General features: G+C 50.6%; 1 protein-coding gene across 1 annotated transcript in view; it reads left to right on the forward strand.

Moving 5' to 3' along the window:
- The window catches only part of LOC147123896 (sperm flagella and cilia-associated protein 2-like), a 536,137-nt gene that overhangs the window by 328,652 nt on the left and 187,763 nt on the right, over positions 1-19,722 (forward strand). Inside the window, exons 21-22 of the mRNA XM_086002564.1 lie at positions 12,217-12,365; positions 18,091-18,218. Of these exons, the coding sequence (XP_085858690.1) occupies positions 12,217-12,365; positions 18,091-18,218 (277 nt within the window). The remainder of the gene's footprint in view (positions 1-12,216; positions 12,366-18,090; positions 18,219-19,722) is intronic.

The following is a 19,722-nucleotide window of genomic DNA, read 5'->3' on the forward strand; positions in this document are numbered from 1 at the left end:
TGAAGACAGGAGTTGGTTCATAGGTGTTTACTAAGCAAAGTCTGGGGGGGTACTAACGGATATAACACAATATACAGGCTTATATAGCCCAAGTGGCCATTACCGGCATTACAGCACACATGGGGCTCTTAAAGGCACATACACTACAGTACTCGGTAAGATAATGGGACTTAAGGCGGATAAATCCCCTGGGCCTGATGGCTTACATCCTAGGGTCTTGAGAGAAGTAGCGGTAGGGATTGCGGATGCATTGGTGGTAATTTTCCAAAACTCCCTGGATTCAGGAAAGTTCCCAGCAGATTGGAAAACTGCTAATGTAACGCCCTTATTTAAAAAGGGAAGTAGACAAAAGGCTGGAAACTATAGACCAGTTAGCCTAACATCTGTGGTTGGTAAAATGTTGGAGTCCATTATTAAGGAAGCAGTAACAGGACATTTGGATAAGCATAATTTAATCAGACAGAGTCAGCATGGTTTTATGAAGAGGAAGTCATGTTTGACAAATTTGCTCGAATTCTTTAAGGATGTAACAAACAAGATGGATAAAGGGGAACCAGTGGATGTGGTGTATTTGGACTTCCAAAAGGCATTTGACAAGGTTCCACACAAAAGATTACTGCACAAGATAAAAAATCACGGGATTGGGGGTAATATACTGGCATGGATGGAAGATTGGCTATCTAACAGAAAACAGAGAGTTGGGATAAATGGTTCATTCTCGGGTTGGCAATCAGTAACTAGTGGTGTTCCGCAGGGGTCAGTGCTGGGACCCCAACTCTTTACAATCTATATTAACGATTTGGAGGGGGGGAGCAAGTGCAACATATCCAAGTTTGCCGACGATACAAAGATGGGAGGGAAAGCAGTGAGTGAGGAGGACATAAAAAACCTGCAAAAGGACATAGACAGGCTAAGTGAGTGGGCAGAAATTTGGCAGATGGAATATAATGTTGGAAAGTGTGAGAAAAAATCAAAGAGCAAGTTATTATCTAAATGGAGAGAAACTGCAAAGTGCTACAGTACAAAGGGATCTGGGGGTCCTGGTACATGAAACACAAAAAGTTAGTATGCAGGTACAGCAGGTGATCAGGAAGGCCAATGGAACCTTGGCTTTTATTGCAAGGGGGATGGAGTATAAAAGCAGGGAAATCTTGCTGCAGTTATACAGGGTACTGGTGAGGCCACACCTGGAATACTGCGTACAGTTTTGGTTTCCATATTTAAGAAAAGATATACTTGCTCTCGAGGCGGTTCAGAGAAGGTTCACTCGGTTGATTCCGGAGATGAGGGGGTTGACTTATGAGGAAAGGTTGAGTAGGTTGGGCCTCTGCTCATTGGAATTCAGAAGAATGAGAGGCGATCTTATCGAAACATATAAGATTGTGAGGGGGCTTGATCGGGTGGATGCGGGGAGGATGTTTCCACTGAGTGGTGAGAATAGAACTAGGGGGCATAATCTTAGAACTCAGATGAGGAGAAACTTCTTCACTCAGAGGGTAGGAAATCTATGGAATTTGCTACCCCAGAGAGCTGTGGAAGCTGCGACATTAAATAAATTTAAAACGGAGATAGACAGTTTCCCAGCTGATAAGGGAATTAGGGGTTACGGGGAGCGGGCAGGGAAGTGGACGTGAGTCTAGGTTCGGATCAGCCATGATCCTATTGAATGGTGGAGCAGGCCCGAGGGGCCGTATGGCCTACTCCTGCTCCTACTACTTATTTAGCAGAGGAGTGGGACGAATTGGAGTGCTCTTTCAAAGAGCTGGCACAGGCATGATGGGTCGAATGACCTCCTTATCTGCTGTATGATTCTATGAATCCCAGGCTGTTTAACAGTCTGGCAGGGTGGCATTGTCACTGTTTTTGTTTCTTTACATTCTTCCCTTGGAGAACGGTATGAATTAATAGAAACATAGAAGGTAGGAGCAGGAGTAGGCCATTCGGCCCTTCGAGCCTGCTCCGCCATTCAATGAGATCATGGCTGATCATCCAAATTCAGTACCCTGTCCCTGCCTTCTCCCCATATCCCTTCATCCCTTTAGCCTTAAGAAATATATCCAACTCCTTCTTTAATATATTTAATGAACTGGCCTCCACCGCCCTCTGTGGCAGAGAATTCCACAGGTTCACCACTCTCTGGGTGAAGAAATTCCTCCTCATTTCAGTCCTAAATGGCTTACCCCTTATCCTTAGACTATGACCCCTGCTTCTGGACTCCCGGGCCATCAAGAACATCCTTCCTGCATCTATTCTGTTCAGGCCTGACAGAATTTTATAGGTTTCGATGAGATCCCCTCTCAATCTTCTAAACTCCAGTGAGTATAAGCCCAATCGACACAATCTCTCCTCATACGTCATTCCTGCCATCCCAGGTATCAGCCTGGTGAATCTTCGCTGCACTCCTTCCATGGCAAGAACGTCCTTCCTCAGATAAGGCGACCAAAACTGCACACAATACTCAAGGTGTGGTCTCACCAAGGCCCTGTACAACTGCAGCAAGACACCCTTGTTCCTGTACTCGAACCCTCTTGCTACGAAGGCCAACATACCATTTGCCTTCTTAACCGCCTGCTGCACCTGCATGCTTACCTTCAGCGACTGGTGCACAAGAACACCCAGGTCTCTTTGCACTTACCCTTCTCGCAATCTATTGCCATTCAAAAAATAATCTGCCTTCCTGTTTTTGCCACCAAAGTGGATAACCTCACATTTATCCACATTATAGTGCATTTGCCATGTTTCTGCCCAATCACCCAACCTGTCGAAATCGTACTGGAGTTTCATGACATCCTCCTCACAGCATACCCTCCCACCCAGCTTTGTGTCGTCTGCAAATTTGGAGATATTACATCCAAATCCCTCGTCCAGATCCTTAATATATATTGTGAACAGCTGGGGTCCTAGGACCGATCCTTGCGGTACCCCACTAGTTACTGCCTGCCACTCGGAAAATGACCCGTTTATTCCAACTCTTTGCTTTCTGTCCGCCAACCAGTTCTCTATCCAAGTCAATACCTTGCCCCCAATCCCATGTACCTTAATTTTGCACGCTAATCTCTTATGCGGGACCTTATCGAAAGCCTTCTGAAAGTCCAAATACACCACATCCACTGGTTCTCCCTTATCTATTTTACCAGTTACATCCTCAAAAAATTCCAGTAGATTAGTCAAGCATGATTTACCTTTTGTAAATCCATGTTGACTTTGTCTGATCCTGTCACTGCTTTCCAAGTACTCTGCTATTACATCTTTTATAATGGACTCTAGCATTTTCCCCACTACCGATGTCAGGCTTACCGGTCTATAATTCCCCGCTTTTTCTCTGCCACCTTTTTTGAATAGTGGAGTAACATTAGCTACCCTCCAATCCATGGGTACTGTTCCAGAGTCTATCGAGTTCTGGAAGATGACCAGCAATGCATCTACTATTTCTAGGGCCACTTCCTTAAGTACCCTAGGATGTAGATTATCAGGCCCTGGGGATTTATCGGCCTTCAGTCCCATCAATTTTCCTAACACCATTTCCCTACAAATACTGATTTCTTTCAGTTCCACCCTTTCATCAGACCCTATGTTCCCCAGCATCTCTGGGAGGTTTTTTGTGTCCTCCTTTGTGAAGACAGAACCAAAATATGTATTTAGTTCCCCATTATAAATCCCCCTGATTCTGACTGCAAGGGACCTAGAAGCTTTTACAGTCAGTTTTTATGTTCCCAGCAAGCTTACTCTCATAGTCTATTTTCCCTTTCTTAATTACTCCCTTTGTCCTCCTTTGTTGAATCCTAAACTGCTCCCAATCCTCAGGATTATTGCTTTTTCTGGCCAATTTATATGTCCTCTCCTTGGATCTTATGCTATCCCTAATTTCCCTTGTTAGCCACGGTTGAGTCAACTTTTTTGTTTTATTTTTATGCCAAACTGGGATGAACAAATTCAGTAGTTCATCCATTCGGCCTTTGAATGTTTGCCATTGCCTATCCACCGTCAACCCTTTGAGTGACATTCCCCAATCAATCCTACCCAACTTGCTCCTCAGACCATCGTAGTTTCCTTTATTTAAATTGAGGACCCTAGTCTCTGAGTCAACTACTTCATTCTCCATCTTAATGAAGAATTTGATCATGTTATGATCGCTCTGACCCAAGGGGCCTCGTACAACAAGATTGCTAATTAATCCTTTCTCGTTACATAATACCCAGTCTAAGATGGCCTGATCTCTGGTTGGTTCCTCGACATATTGGTCCAGGAAACCATCCCGTAAACACTCCAGGAATTCCTCCTCCACAGTATTGTTACTAATTTGGTTAGCCCAATTTATATGTAGATTAAAGTCACCCATGATGACTGCTGTGCCCTTATTGCACGCTTCTTTAATTTCCCTTTTAATGCCATCCCCAACCTCCGCCTTACTGTTTGGAGGTCTATATACCACTCCCACTAACGTTTTCTTCCCCTTAGTATCTCTCAATTCTATCCATACAGATTCCGCATCATCAGAGCTAATATCCTTCATTACAATTGTGTTAATCCCTTCTTTAACCAGTAATGCTACCCCACCTCCCTTTCCTTTTTGCCTATCTTTCCTGAATTTCGAATACCCCTGGATGTTGAGTTCCCAGCCTTGGCCACCCTTGAGCCACGTTTCGGTAATCCCAACCAAATCATATTTGTTTACCTCTATTTGCACAGCCAATTCATCCACCTTATTACGAATACTCCTCGCATTAAGACACAAAGCCTTCAGGCTTGTTTTTTTAACGCTCTTAGACCTATTAGAATTATTATTTATTGTGGCCACTTTTGATTTAAACCGCTGATTTCTCTGACTGCCACTTTTGTTTTTCTCCTTCCTATCTTTTGCTTTTATCCTTGTTTCCCTTTCCTCTGTCTGCCTGCTCAGGTTCCCTACCCCCTGCCATTTTAGTTTAAACCCTCCCCCAGAGCACTAGCAAACACTCCCCCTAGGACATCGGTTCCAGCCCTGCCCAGGTGCAGACTGTCCGGTTTGAACTGGTCCCACCTCCCCCAGAACCGGTTCCAATGTCCCAGGAACTTGAATCCCTCCCCCTTGCACCATTCCTCTAGCCACATATTCATCTGAAATATCCTTCTATTTCTACTTTGACTAGCACGTGGCACTGGTAGCAATCCTGAGATTACTACCTTTGAGGTCCTATTTTTTAATTTACCTCCTAACTCCCTATATTCCGCTTTTAGCACCTCATCCCGCTTTTTACCTATATCGTTGGTGCCTATATGCACCACGACAGCTGGCTGTTCACCCTCCCCTTCCAAGATGTTCTGCAGCCGCTCTGAGACATCCTTGACCCTTGCACCAGGGAGGCAACACACCATCCTGGAGTCTCGTTTGCGGCCACAGAAACATCTCTCTATTCCCCTTGCAATAGAATCCCCTATTACTATAGCTCTCCCACTCTTTTTCCTCCCGTGCTGTGCAGCAGAGCCACCCCTGGTGCCAGGAAGTTGGCTGCTGCTGCTTTCCTCTGAAAAGCCTTCCCTCCAACAGCACTCGAAGTGGTGTATCTGTTTGAGAGGGGGATGTCCACAGGGGACCCCTGCACTACCTGCCTGCGCCTAGTACTTCGCCTGTTGGTCACCCATTCCCTTTCTTCCTGTGCAACCTGTACCTGCGGTGTGTCCAACTCTGTAAACGTGCTATTCACGATGTCCTGGGCATCGCGAATGCTCCAGTATGCATCCAATCGCAGCTCCAGTGCCGCAATGCGGTCTGTCAGTAGCTGCAGCTGGATGCACTTCCCGCACATAAGAACATAAGAACAAAAGAAATAGGAGCAGGAGTAGGCCAATCGGCCCCTCGAGCCTGCTCCGCCATTCAATAAGATCATGGCTGATCTGATCCTAACCGCCAATCCACTATCACAGAACTGAGATGAGGAGGAACTACTTCACTCAGAGGGTGGTAGGTCCATGGAATATGCTGCCCCAAAAAGCTGTAGAAGCTACATCATTACATAAATTTAAAACAGAAATAGACAGTTCCTTAGAAGTAAAGGGAATTAAAGGTTACGGGGAGCGGGCAGGAATTTGGACATGAGTCTAGGTTCGGATCGGTCATGGCCCTGTGGGTAGCAGAGCGGGCCCAGGGGCCGTGTAGCCTGATCCTGCTCCTATTTCATGTGTCTAATTCTGTTAGATTCAGGAGATGGTTCTGTGATAGTAGATTGGCGGTTAGGATCAGATCAGCCATGATCTTATTGAATGGCGGAGCAGGCTCGAGGGGCCGATTGGCCTACTCCTGCTCCTATTTCTTATGTTCTTATGTTCTTATGTAACCATCTCCTGAATCTAACAGAATTAGACACACGAAATAGAGCAGGATCAGGCTACACGGCCCCTGGGCCCGCTCCGCTACCCACAGGGCCATGACCGATCCGAACCTAGACTCATGTCCAAATGTAGTTTTCAGGGACACAGGAAGTGTCCCTGAGTTCCCACATAGCGCAGGAGGAGCATATCACGTGGCCGGGCTCTCCTGCCATGACTTACCCTTTAATTAATTGAATTTAAATTAAATCAATCAATCCCACTAATTACACTACAGTTAAATGGTTTACCAACAGTCCCCGCTACACCAGAGAGACCTGAGCAACTATAAACCACAGAGTTAAAGTTTAAAAAGAGAGAAATACTCACCAATTAGTGGAGGGTTCGCGGGCTGACTAACAATCTGACAGGCCGTGATGTGAACACTCCTTCCTTGGCCACAACCATCTTTATACGAGCCGATAGGGGACTTAGTCCTATATGGGGGCGGGGTGTAGAGGTTTTATGGACTCCCACAACACATGCAGAGAGGCGGGGCGCACCTACACATTGCACCCTCTGAATCAGAGACAGGACTGCTACCACGAAAGGATTGCTCCATGCTGGCCGGTCAGGGAAGCTCAAACTTTCACCTGCTGCAGTCGTTTAGCCCTATTGACAGAGGGTTGGTGCAGTGTCGACAGAGCTCGATATACCTGGCAGGAGCTGTGGGAGGGATTCGGTGGGTGGGTAGAGACCATGATAGGGGAGAGTGTACATGGGCTGTGGGAGGAGATTAAATGGGTGGGTAGATTCCATGATAGGGGAGAGTGTACATGGGCTGTGGGAGGAGATTAAATGGGTGGGTAGAGTCCATGATAGGGGAGAGTGTACATGGGCTGTGGGAGGAGATTAAATGGGTGGATAGAGTCCGTGATAGGGGAGAGTGTACGTGGGCTGTGGGAGGAGATTAAATGGGTGGGTAGAGTCCATGATAGGGGAGAGTGTACATGGGCTGTGGGAGGAGATTAAATGGGTGGGTAGAGTCCATGATAGGGGAGAGTGTACGTGGGCTGTGGGAGGAGATTAAATGGGTGGGTAGAGTCCATGATAGGGGAGAGTGTACATGGGCTGTGGGAGGAGATTAAATGGGTGGGTAGAGTCCATGATAGGGGAGAGTGTACATGGGCTGTGGGAGGAGATTAAATGGGTGGGTAGAGTCCATGATAGGGGAGAGTGTACATGGGCTGTGGGAGGAGATTAAATGGGTGGGTAGAGTCCATGATAGGGGAGAGTGTACATGGGCTGTGGGAGGAGAATAAATGGGTGGGTAGAGTCCGTGATAGGGGAGAGTGTACATGGGCTGTGGGAGGAGATTAAATGGGTGGGTAGAGTCCATGATAGGGGAGAGTGTACATGGGCTGTGCGAGGAGATTAAATGGGTGGTTAGAGTCGATGATAGGGGAGAGTGTACATGGGCTGTGGGAGGAGATTCAATGGGTGGGTAGAGTCCATGATAAGGGAGAGTGTACATGGGCTGTGGGAGGAGATTAAATGGGTGGGTAGAGTCTATGATGGGGGAGAGTGTCCATCGGTTGTGGGACGTGAATAAATCGATAGATTTTTGCTTGCCAAGGGTATTAAAGGATATGCAGCTAAGGAGGGTGGATTTAAGATAGAGTTTAGCCATGATATCATTGAATGCGGAGCGGCTCAAGGGCTTGAATGACCTACAACTGTTCCTATGTCACCCCCAGGAATCTCCATCCCACCGTCCCCGCACACCCCCTGGGAATCTCCATCCCACTCCTCCCGCACAGCTCCTGCGAATCTCCATCCCACTCCTCCCGCACACCCCCTGGGAATCTCCATCCCACTCCTCCCGCACACATCCTGGGAATCTCCATCTCACCGCCCCCCGCACACCCCCTGGGAATCTCCATCCCACTCCTCCCGCACACCTCCTGGGAATCTCCATCCCACTCCTCCCGCACACCGCCTGGGAATCTCCATCCCACTCCTCCCGCACACCCCCCTGGGAATCTCCATCCCATTCCTCCTGCACACCTCCTGGGAATCTCCATCTCACTCCTCCCGCACACCCCCTGGGAATCTCCATCCCACTCCTCCCGCACACCTCCTGGGAATCTCCATCCCACTCCTCCCGCACACCCCCTGGGAATCTCCATCCCACTCCTCCCGCACACACCCCTGGGAATCTCCATCTCACTCATCCCGCACACCCCCTGGGAATCTCCATCCCACTCCTCCCGCACACCCCCTGGGAATCTCCATCCCACTCCTCCTGCACACCCCCTGGGAATCTCCATCCCACTCCTCCCGCACACCCCCTGGGAATCTCCATCCCACACCTCCCGCACACCCCCTGGGAATCTCCATCCCACTCCTCCCGCACACCCCCTGGGAATCTCCATCTCACCGCCCCCCGCACACCCCCTGGGAATCTCCATCCCACTCCTCCCGCACACCTCCTGGGAATCTCCATCTCACCGCCCCCCGCACACCCCCTGGGAATCTCCATCCCACTCCTCCCGCACACCCCCTGGGAATCTCCATCCCACTCCTCCCGCACACCCCCTGGGAATCTCCATCTCACCGCCCCCCGCACACCTCCTGGGAACCTCCATCCCACTCCTCCCGCACACCCCCTGGGAATCTCCATCCCACTCCTTCCGCACACCCCCTGGGAATCTCCATCCCACTCCTCCCGCACACCCCCTGGGAATCTCCATCCCACTCCTCCCGCACACCCCCTGGGAATCTCCATCTCACCGCCCCCCGCACACCTCCTGGGAATCTCCATCCCACTCCTCCCGCACACCCCCTGGGAATCTCCATCTCACTCCTCCCGCACACCCCCTGGGAATCTCCATCCCACTCCTCCTGCACACCCCCTGGGAATCTCCATCTCACTCCTCCTGCACACACCCCTGGGAATCTCCATCCCACTCCTCCCGCACACCCCCGGGAATCTCCATCCCACTCCTCCCGCACACCTCCTGGGAATCTCCATCCCACTCCTCCCGCACACCCCCTGGGAATCTCCATCCCACTCCTCCCGCACACCCCCTGGGAATCTCCATCCCACTCCTCCCGCACACCCCCTGGGAATCTCCATCCCACTCCTCCTGCACACACCCCTGGGAATCTCCATCCCACTCCTCCCGCACACCTCCTGGGAATCTCCATCTCACTCCTCCCGCACACCCCCTGGGAATCTCCATCCCACTCCTCCCGCACACCCCCGGGAATCTCCATCCCACTCCTCCCGCACACCTCCTGGGAATCTCCATCTCACTCCTCCCGCACACCCCCTGGGAATCTCCATCACACTCCTCCCGCACACCTCCTGGGAATCTCCATCCCACTCCTCCCACACACCCCCTGGGAATCTCCATCCCACTCCTCCCGCACACCCCCTGGGAATCTCCATCCCACTCCTCCCGCACACCTCCTGGGAATCTCCATCCCACTCCTCCCGCACACCTCCTGGGAATCTCCATCCCACTCCTCCTGCACACACCCCTGGGAATCTCCATCCCACTCCTCCCGCACACCTCCTGGGAATCTCCATCCCACTCCTCCCGCACACCTCCTGGGAATCTCCATCCCACTCCTCCCGCACACCCCCGGGAATCTCCATCCCACTCCTCCCGCACACCCCCTGGGAATCTCCATCTCACTCCTCCCGCACACCCCCTGGGAATCTCCATCCCACTCCTCCCGCACACCTCCTGGGAATCTCCATCCCACTCCTCCCGCACACCTCCTGGGAATCTCCATCCCACTCCTCCTGCACACACCCCTGGGAATCTCCATCCCAGTCCTCCCGCACACCTCCTGGGAATCTCCATCCCATTCCTCCCGCACACCTCCTGGGAATCTCCATCCCACTCCTCCCGCACACCCCCGGGAATCTCCATCCCACTCCTCCCGCACACACCCCTGGGAATCTCCATCTCACTCCTCCCGCACACCCCCTGGGAATCTCCATCCCACTCCTCCCGCACACCCCCTGGGAATCTCCATCCCACTCCTCCCGCACACCCCCTGGGAATCTCCATCCCACTCCTCCCGCACACCCCCTGGGAATCTCCATCTCACCGCCCCCCGCACACCTCCTGGGAATCTCCATCCCACTCCTCCCGCACACCTCCTGGGAATCTCCATCCCACTCCTCCCGCACACCTCCTGGGAATCTCCATCCCACTCCTCCCGCACACACCCCTGGGAATCTCCATCCCACTCCTCCCGCACACCTCCTGGGAATCTCCATCCCACTCCTCCCGCACACACCCCCTGGGAATCTCCATCCCACTCCTCCCGCACACCTCCTGGGAATCTCCATCCCACTCCTCCCGCACACCCCCTGGGAATCTCCATCCCACTCCTCCCGCACACACCCCTGGGAATCTCCATCCCACTCCTCCCGCACACCCCCTGGGAATCTCCATCCCACTCCTCCCGCACACCCCCTGGGAATCTCCATCTCACTCCTCCCGCACACCCCCTGGGAATCTCCATCCCACTCCTCCCGCACACCTCCTGGGAATCTCCATCCCACTCCTCCCGCACACCTCCTGGGAATCTCCATCTCACTCCTCCCGCACACCCCCTGGGAATCTCCATCCCACTCCTCCTGCACACACCCCTGGGAATCTCCATCCCACTCCTCCCGCACACCCCCGGGAATCTCCATCCCACTCCTCCTGCACACACCCCTGGGAATCTCCATCCCACTCCTCCCGCACACCCCCGGGAATCTCCATCCCACTCCTCCCGCACACCTCCTGGGAATCTCCATCCCACTCCATTGGGCAGATGGAGTATAACGTGGGAAACTGTGAGGCTATAGACTTTGGTAGGAAAAATAAAAAAGCAAATTATTATTTAAATGGAGAGAGATTACAAAATGCTGAGGTACAGAGGGACCTGGGGGTCCTTGTACATGAATCACAAAACGTTAGCATGCAGGTACAGCAAGTAATCAAAAAGGCAAATGGAGTGTTGGCCTTTATTGAAAGGGAATGGAGTATAAAAGCAGGGAAGTCCTGTTACAACTGTACAGGGCGTTGGTGAGACCACACCTGGAGTACTGCGTACAGTTTTGGTCTCATTATTTAAGGAAGGATATACTTGCATTGGAGGCAGTTCAGAGAAGGTTCACGAGGTTGATTCCGGAGATGAAGGGGTTGTCTTATGAGGAAAGGTTGAGCAGGTTGGGCCTATACTCATTGGAGTTTAGAAGAATGAGAGGGGATCTTATTGAAACATATAAGATTCTGAGGGGGGTTGACAGGGTAGATGCAGAGAGGATGTTTCCCCTAGTGGGGGTATCTAGAACTAGGGGGCATAATTTCAGAATAAGGGGTCGCCCATTTAAAATGGAGATGAGGAGGAATTTCTTCTCAGAGGGTCGTGAATCTTTGTAATTCTCTTCCACAGAGAGCTGTGGAGGCTGGGTCATTGAATATATTTAAGGTGGAGATAGACCGATTTTTGAACAATAAGGGAGTCGAGGGTTATGGGGAGCGGGCAGGGAAGTGGAGTTGAGGCCAAGATCAGATCAGCCATGATCTTATTGAATGGCGGAGCAGGCTCGAGGGGCCGAATGGCCGACTCCTGCTCCTATTTCTTATGTTCTTAGCCTTGGCTTCCTTTATGTCTGGGGTTCCCTCTGGGTAAAGGGCAGGGTGTGTGGTTTTGCCTGGCTAGAGATGCGTGTGGTGACAGAGTACCTGGAGTGGAATGTCGGGCTCACCTTGGGTCAACAGGGAACATCGAGATCTGGGTGCAGAGATTTGGGGAGGGTCCATGATTGAGGTTGTGCCCAGCAGCTCGTTCTATTCATGATCCCTGATTGGTCCCGTACATCAGGACGAAGCTAACACTGCCCTCCTTTTGTCCTAGGGTCTGCTAAAAGCAAGAAAGGGAAGGACGGGAAAGGTAAATTGGAACCAGTTACACCGGAGCCCCTGACTGAGCCCGAACCCCCCATGCCCCCACCTCCAAAACCGGGCTCGGACGAATGGGTCTACGTGGACGAGCTTGTTCCCCAGGTAACGATGGTAACCATTGAGGCAGCTGGGGTTCGGGGAGTGGGACGTATCCCCACCCATGTTCTCGAGGCTGGGGTATGTCCCAGCCCCTGGGAACAGGCATAGGGAGTGGCCCCTCAGAGCGACAGCGGCACAGAGACGCAGAGGCTCCCCGCACCGGACATTTTAACAACACTTTCAGCTCAACCTCAGGGAGACTGAAACACACCCGAATATTACACTCATATCAACCAGAGAAAGGACAAGACGCCCGAGCACCGTGAAAATCAACTGTACAGGGGCTTCATCAAATATATGAGAATGTCGCTTTAATTATACAAAAGGCTCCCTCTACACTGTCCCATCAAACACTCCCAGGGCAGGTACAGCGTATAAAGTATGTGTCTATACTTAATCCAATAATGAAGAGACAGCTTGGAAGATTCAACGTAGGTCTTTACTTAATACCAACAGGCGGGAACTGAGGGGAAATCAGTACCCACAGTACTATTTATACCCCTATGGCCAGGGGTGGTACTACGGTATCACTACGCCCTACAAAGTAGTGCTGCCCTGGCCATAGGTTTAAAGCAACATACCTATTACATACACAACATTCCTCCCCTTTTAATTAAAACGTACCCGTGCAATTAAGTCAATGGATGCCCCATAACTAGGGCTAATAACATTTGGTAACACAATATACATAACATATTTACATCAAGAGTTGTCTACTTATATATATATATAAGCAGAAACATGTTATAGATTCAGTCTCTGAGGAGGCCTCCTGTCTCGACTAGGATAACGTCTTTCTCTAGTCGGTCTCGGTGTAGGCGGCGGTACTTCCGTCACCCCTTCATCACTGGACTCGTCGGTGTCTGATGGCACATCCTGTGCCGTGGAGATCACTGGAGTGCTGAACTCCTCGCAATCCTGAGACCTCTGTAACGACGAGCTGGGCCGTGATTCCGCTGTAACAATGTGCTGAGACATTTGAGGTAGTGAATCAGTTGGGTTTCTGGACTCCACAAGTTGATCAGCATGTCGTCTGATTATGCCTTCCCCTGTCTCAACTGTGTACATCAAGGGTCCCAGGCGGGCCTTTATCGTACCAGACCGCCACCTTTCCTTCCTATAATCACGGGCCAACACTTGCTGCCCCACCTCGAAGCTCCGTGTCTGTCTGTCAGGAGCCCTACGAAATACTCGGTTTTCCACATCTCTCCGAATGTTTGGTTTGAGCAATTCAAGGCGAGACCTTAACCTTCTATTAAAGAACATGACGGCGGGGGCCTGGTTGGTCACCGTATGTGCAGCATTACGGTATGCGAATAGGAGGTTGTCCACCTTGTGTTGTAGTGGCAACCTTTCCTCCCCCATCGCCTTGATGGCCTTTTTAAAAGTCTGTACAAAGCGCTCTGCCAGCCCATTTGTAGCCGGATGATATGGTGCGGACGTATAATGTCGCACTCCATTCCTTTTTAGGAATGCTTGAAATTCTTCTGCCACAAATTGTGGCCCATTGTCCGAACAGACTTGCTCGGGCACCCCGTTTCGGGCAAAAATGGTCCTTAAGACTGCGACCGTCTTTTCGGCTGTCGTTGATGACATCTTTATGACCTCCGGCCATTTTGAATGGGCGTCCACTACAATAAGGAACATCGCATCCAGGAAGGGGCCAGCGAAGTCCACGTGGATCCTTTGCCACGGCGTTGAGGGCCACTCCCACGGATGTAGTGGGGCTTGTGGTGGTACGTTCTGTACCATCTGGCATCCTTGGCACGCTTTTGCTACTTCCTCAATGTCCCTGTCAATGCCGGGCCACCAGACGTAGGCTCTGGCGAGGCTTTTCATTTTGACACCTCCCAGATGACCTTCGTGTAAGTCCTGCAACACTTTATGTTGTAATTTTTGAGGGACCACCACCCTGGCTCCGCACATCAATGTGCCCCGGCAGACGGACAACTGGTCCTTCCTTGCCGAAAACGCCGGCAATGATGCGTCACCCTGCGCCGGCCAGCCTTTCACGGTCAATTCGTAAACCCTTGCCAATGTCGGGTCGTTCCGTGTTTCCCGCTCGATACATTGGCTGGTGATGGGCAAGTGTTCCATAACAGCCGTATGATATATTTCCACGGGGTCCTGTACTATCTCTTCAATCTCGGTCGGCAAGGGTAGCCGCGACAGGCCATCCGCATTGCCATGCTGTTTGGTACCCTTATATTCGATAAGGTACTGGTGTGCTCCTAAGAACAGTGACCATCTCTGTAGCCTTTGGGCTGTCATCAGGGGCACCCCTTTTGTTGGATTAAATATCGACACCAACGGTTGATGATCCATCAGTAGTGTGAAACGTTGCCCATGCAGGTAGTGGTGGAATTTTTTTTACACCCCGCACCAGACTGAGGGCCTCCCTGTCGATTTGCGCATAGTTTCGTTCGGCTGTAGTTAACGACCTTGAGGCAAATGCTATTGGCCTCTCCGTCCCGTTGGGACATTTGTGTGACAACACTGCCCCTATACCGTACGGGGAGGCGTCACATGCCAACCTCATTGGCATTTTTGGGTCAAAGTGTGCGAGCACTTCCTTTGATGTGATGAGTTGTTTACCCTTTTTAAAAGCAGCCTCACACGCTTCGTCCCAATTCCAGGAGACTCCCTTTTGCAGCAATGAATTTAGTGGATGTAAAATGGACGATAAGTTCGGGAGGAACTTATGGTAATAGTTTATAAGGCCTAAGAATGATCGTAACTGAGATACATTCTCAGGGGGCGGGGCCTTCACTACTGCCTCGATCTTTTCCGGGGATTTATGCAGGCCTTCCTTATCTATAATGTGACCACAGTATGAGATACGTTCCTGGAAAAACTCACATTTCTGCTTGTTCGCCCTGAGTCCGTATTGTTGTAACCGCAGAAGTACTCGCTCCAGGTTAGCGAGGTGGTCGTTATCCGTTTGTCCTGTCACCAGGATGTCATCCAGGTAGCATTGCGTTCCTGGAATGCCCTGTAGGACCTGTTCCATGGTCCTCTGCCATATTGCTGGGGCAGACGCCACACCAAATACCAGGCGATTGTACTGGTACAATTCCTTGTGTGTGTTAATCGTTAGGAGCTTTTTCGAGTCCTGCTCCACCTCCATCTGTAAATAAGCTTGACAAAGGTCAATCTTCGTAAAGTGTCTACCCCCAGCTAACGATGCGAATATGTCCTCTATCCGCGGCAGCGGATACTGTACCGTGTGCAGGACTGGGTTAATAGTTATCTTAAAATCCCCGCAAATGCGAACCTTCTTTGGTTCCCCCGGTGTGTTATTTGCAGATTTCTTTATAACTGGGACGATGGGCGTGGCCCACTCGCTCCACTCAATCTTTGTAAGGACACCTGCACTCTCTAAGGCGTCCAGTTCTGCTTCCACCGCTGGCCGAATGGCATAAGGCACCGGTCTGGCCTTACAAAACTTGGGGTTTGCGTCTTGAGCAATAGTTATTTTTGCTCTAATGTCCTTTAAGGTCCCCAGCCCTTGTTGGAACACCTCTGGCGTTTTTGCCAATAGTTTCGACAGCCTGCTTGTAATGGTTGCATCATCCGTGGTGGTCTCTACTTTTAACTCGTGTATCGACTTCCAGTTGAAGTGGATTTTTCTTATCCATTCCCGACCCAAAAGTGGTGGTCCACCGTTTGGTAGGACATATAAATAAAGTCCTGGCACTTTTCTGCCGTTGTATTTAACTGTTACTTGCATTTTTCCCTTCGGGTAAACTTTTTGTCCCGTATATGTTTTTAATTTAATTTCCGTATCCTTTAAGGGAATGCTTTTGAACAGCCTGTTATAATCTTGTTCATTAATTACTGATAGGGCTGAACCCGTGTCCAGCTCCATATTAACTTTGACGCCTGCTACCTTCATTTTAACCCATATTGTGCTGTGGTCCTCCGTTTTGTCTACACCATATAACTTGAGACATCCTAGACCTTTAGGCTCTGCTTTTGTGCCTTCCTGTGACTCGTCTGAGCTACTGTCAGACATCTTATGTATTTTTGTCCTTGCCTTGGTACTGCTCGGATTGCCCCCACGATTGGGTTTCGTACCAGACCGACAAACTTGCGCTATATGCCCCTTTTTCCCACACTGCCGGCATATTTTATCACGAAACCAACAATTACTTTGGTCGTGGGTGGTTTTGCCACAACGGTAGCATTTACCTTTGTGAAATGTCACCTCATGGGTGTCATAGCCGGTTGTGTTTTGTCGTATTTGAGCAGCACCCTGTGCTGCTGCTTCGTGGGCGGATGCTATTTCAATCGCCTGATCTAGGCTGAGCTGTTTCTTGGCTAGCAACCGTTTACGTGTATTCTCATTTAACATGCCACAGACAAATCTGTCTCTGATCGCGTCCGTCAATATGGCTCCAAACTGGCAATGTTTGGACAACCTTCTGAGCTCAGCTAAATAGGCTGCCTGCGACTCATCATTCCTTTGGTCGCGTCTGTAGAAGCGGTACCTTTCCGCTATAAATGGTGGCTTAGGGTTTAAATGTTCCCTTAACGTATCAACAATTTGGGCGTACGTTTTGTCCGCTGGCTTTTCTGGAGTAAGAAGATTCCTCAGCAGCCCGTATGTTTTTGCCCCCATAAAATTTAATAAGGTTGCTACCTTTTGGTCATCTTCCACCTTGTTTACTATGCAATAAAGTTCATGCCTTTTGATATAGGCCTCCCATTCTTCTGTGTCCTCCACAAATGGTGCCAACCACCCTTCTTTAGACATTTTAACTGCTGAAGAGAAAAAAACTTTGAAGAGAAAAAACTTTTCCCCTTTTGTCCACTAGATGGCGTGCTAGTCCTCGTGGCTCCGTTTGTTCCCTAGATCGCCTGCCCATTCTGGCCCTTGCAGCACCCGTTCCCCGGGAAGGATTTCAGTTACCTGGCCCTGGGTGGACTTTTGCCCCGTGGCTGGAGCGCCCGTTCAGCCTCCTCTCAGCTGCTGCAGCTTCTGTTGGCCCCCTCTCTCTCTCTCTCTGTTGCTGCTGCTCCTCCGAACCTGGAGTGCTGGGCGATTTCCTTTGGTCTACGCTGGACTCTGCAGGCTGGCTGGTAAGAAGCCTCTCTCCTTCTCTCTCCGTACTGCTGCCATTCCTTTGTTGCACCGTGTACTGGTGAGTTCGAACCTTGCTCGTTGCCAGTGTAAAGCATGTGTCTATACTTAATCCAATAATGAAGAGACAGCTTGGAAGATTCAACGTAGGTCTTTACTTAATACCAACAGGCGGGAACTGAGGGGATATCAGTACTCCCGGTACTATTTATACCCCTATTGCCAGGGGTGGTACTACGGTATCACTACGCCCTACAAAGTAGTGCTGCCCTGGCCATAGGTTTAAAGCAACATACCTATTACATACACAACACAGCACGGGTTAGATACAGAGTAAAGCTCCCTCTGCACCGTTCCCATCAAACACTCCCAGGGCAGGTACAGCACGGGTTAGATACAGAGTAAAGCTCCCGCTACACTGTCCCATCAAACACTCCCAGGGCAGGTACAGCACGGGTTAGATACAGAGTAAAGCTCCCTCTACACTGTCCCATCAAACACTCCCAGGGCAGGTACAGCACGGGTTAGATACAGAGTAAAGCTCCCTCTACACTGCCCCATCAAACACTCCCAGGGCAGGTACAGCACGGGTTAGATACAGAGTAAAGCTCCCTCTGCACTCACTGACTTTGTGTTGTGTTTCAGGAGATTGCTAAATACTTGGCTCCATATTGGACCAATATTGTGGATACGTATATCAATACCATCCACAGTGTGATGCAAGAGCAACGCAGCGAGAGACATCGTATCATCAATTACCTGCACAAAACCAGGTGAGGAGCAGTGCACGGGCCTTGGGATATAGGTACAGGCCCAGGGGTTCCCATTATACAGGAACCAGCACCCCGATATACAGGAACCCAATCCCCGATATACAGGAACCAGCACCCCGACATACAGGAACCGGCACCCCGACATACAGGAACCGACACCCCAACATACAGGAACCGAAACCCCAACATACAGGAACCGACACCCCGATATACAGGAACCGACACCCCGATATACAGGAACCGACACCCCAATATACAGGAACCCTCACCCCGATATACAGAAACCATCACCCCGATATACAGGAACCGACACCCCAACGTACAGGAACCAACACCCCAACATACAGGAATCGACACCCCAACATACAGGAACCGACACCCCAACATACAGGAACCCTCACCCCGATATACAGGAACGCTCATCCCGATATACAAGAACCCACACCCCGATATACAGGAAGCCTCACCCCGATATACAGGAACCCCGATATACAGGAACGCTCATCCCGATATACAGTAACCCACACCCCGATATACAGGAAGCCTCACCCCGATATACAGGAACCCACTCCCCGATATACAGGAACCCTCACCCCGATATACAGGAACCCTCACCCCGATATACAGGAACCCACTCCCCGATATACAGGAACCCACACCCCGATATACAGGAACCCTCACCCCGATATACAGGAACCCACACCCCGATATACAGGAACCCTCACCCCGATATACAGGAACCCACTCCCCGATATACAGGAACCCACACCCCGATATACAGGAACCCTCACCCCGATATACAGGAACCCACTCCCCGATATACAGGAACCCACACCCCGATATACAGGAACCCTCACCCCGATATACAGGAACCCACACCCCGATATACAGGAACCCACACCCCGATGTACAGGAACCCTCACCCCGATATACAGGAACCCTCACCCCGATATACAGGAACCCACTCCCCGATATACAGGAACCCACACCCCGATATACAGGAACCCTCACCCCGATATACAGGAACCCACTCCCCGATATACAGGAACCCACACCCCGATATACAGGAACCCTCACCCCGATATACAGGAACCCACTCCCCGATATACAGGAACCCACTCCCCGATATACAGGAACCCTCACCCCGATATACAGCAACCCTCACCCCGATATACAGGAACCCTCACCCCGATATACAGGAACCCACACCCCGATATACAGGAACCCACACCCCGATATACAGGAACCCACACCCCGATATACAGGAACCCTCACCCCGATATACAGGAACCCTCACCCCGATATACAGGAACCGACACCCCGATATACAGGAACCCACACCCCGATACACAGGAACCCACACCCCGATATACAGGAACCCTCACCCCGATATACAGGAACCCACACCCCGATATACAGGAACCCTCACCCCGATATACAGGAACCGACACCCCGATATACAGGAACCCTCACCCCGATATACAGGAACCTTCACCACGATATA

The sequence above is a fragment of the Somniosus microcephalus genome, chromosome 1 (assembly GCF_052327205.1).
Source record: "Somniosus microcephalus isolate GS21.2 chromosome 1, FLI_Smic_1.0, whole genome shotgun sequence".
Taxonomy (NCBI): domain Eukaryota; kingdom Metazoa; phylum Chordata; class Chondrichthyes; order Squaliformes; family Somniosidae; genus Somniosus; species Somniosus microcephalus.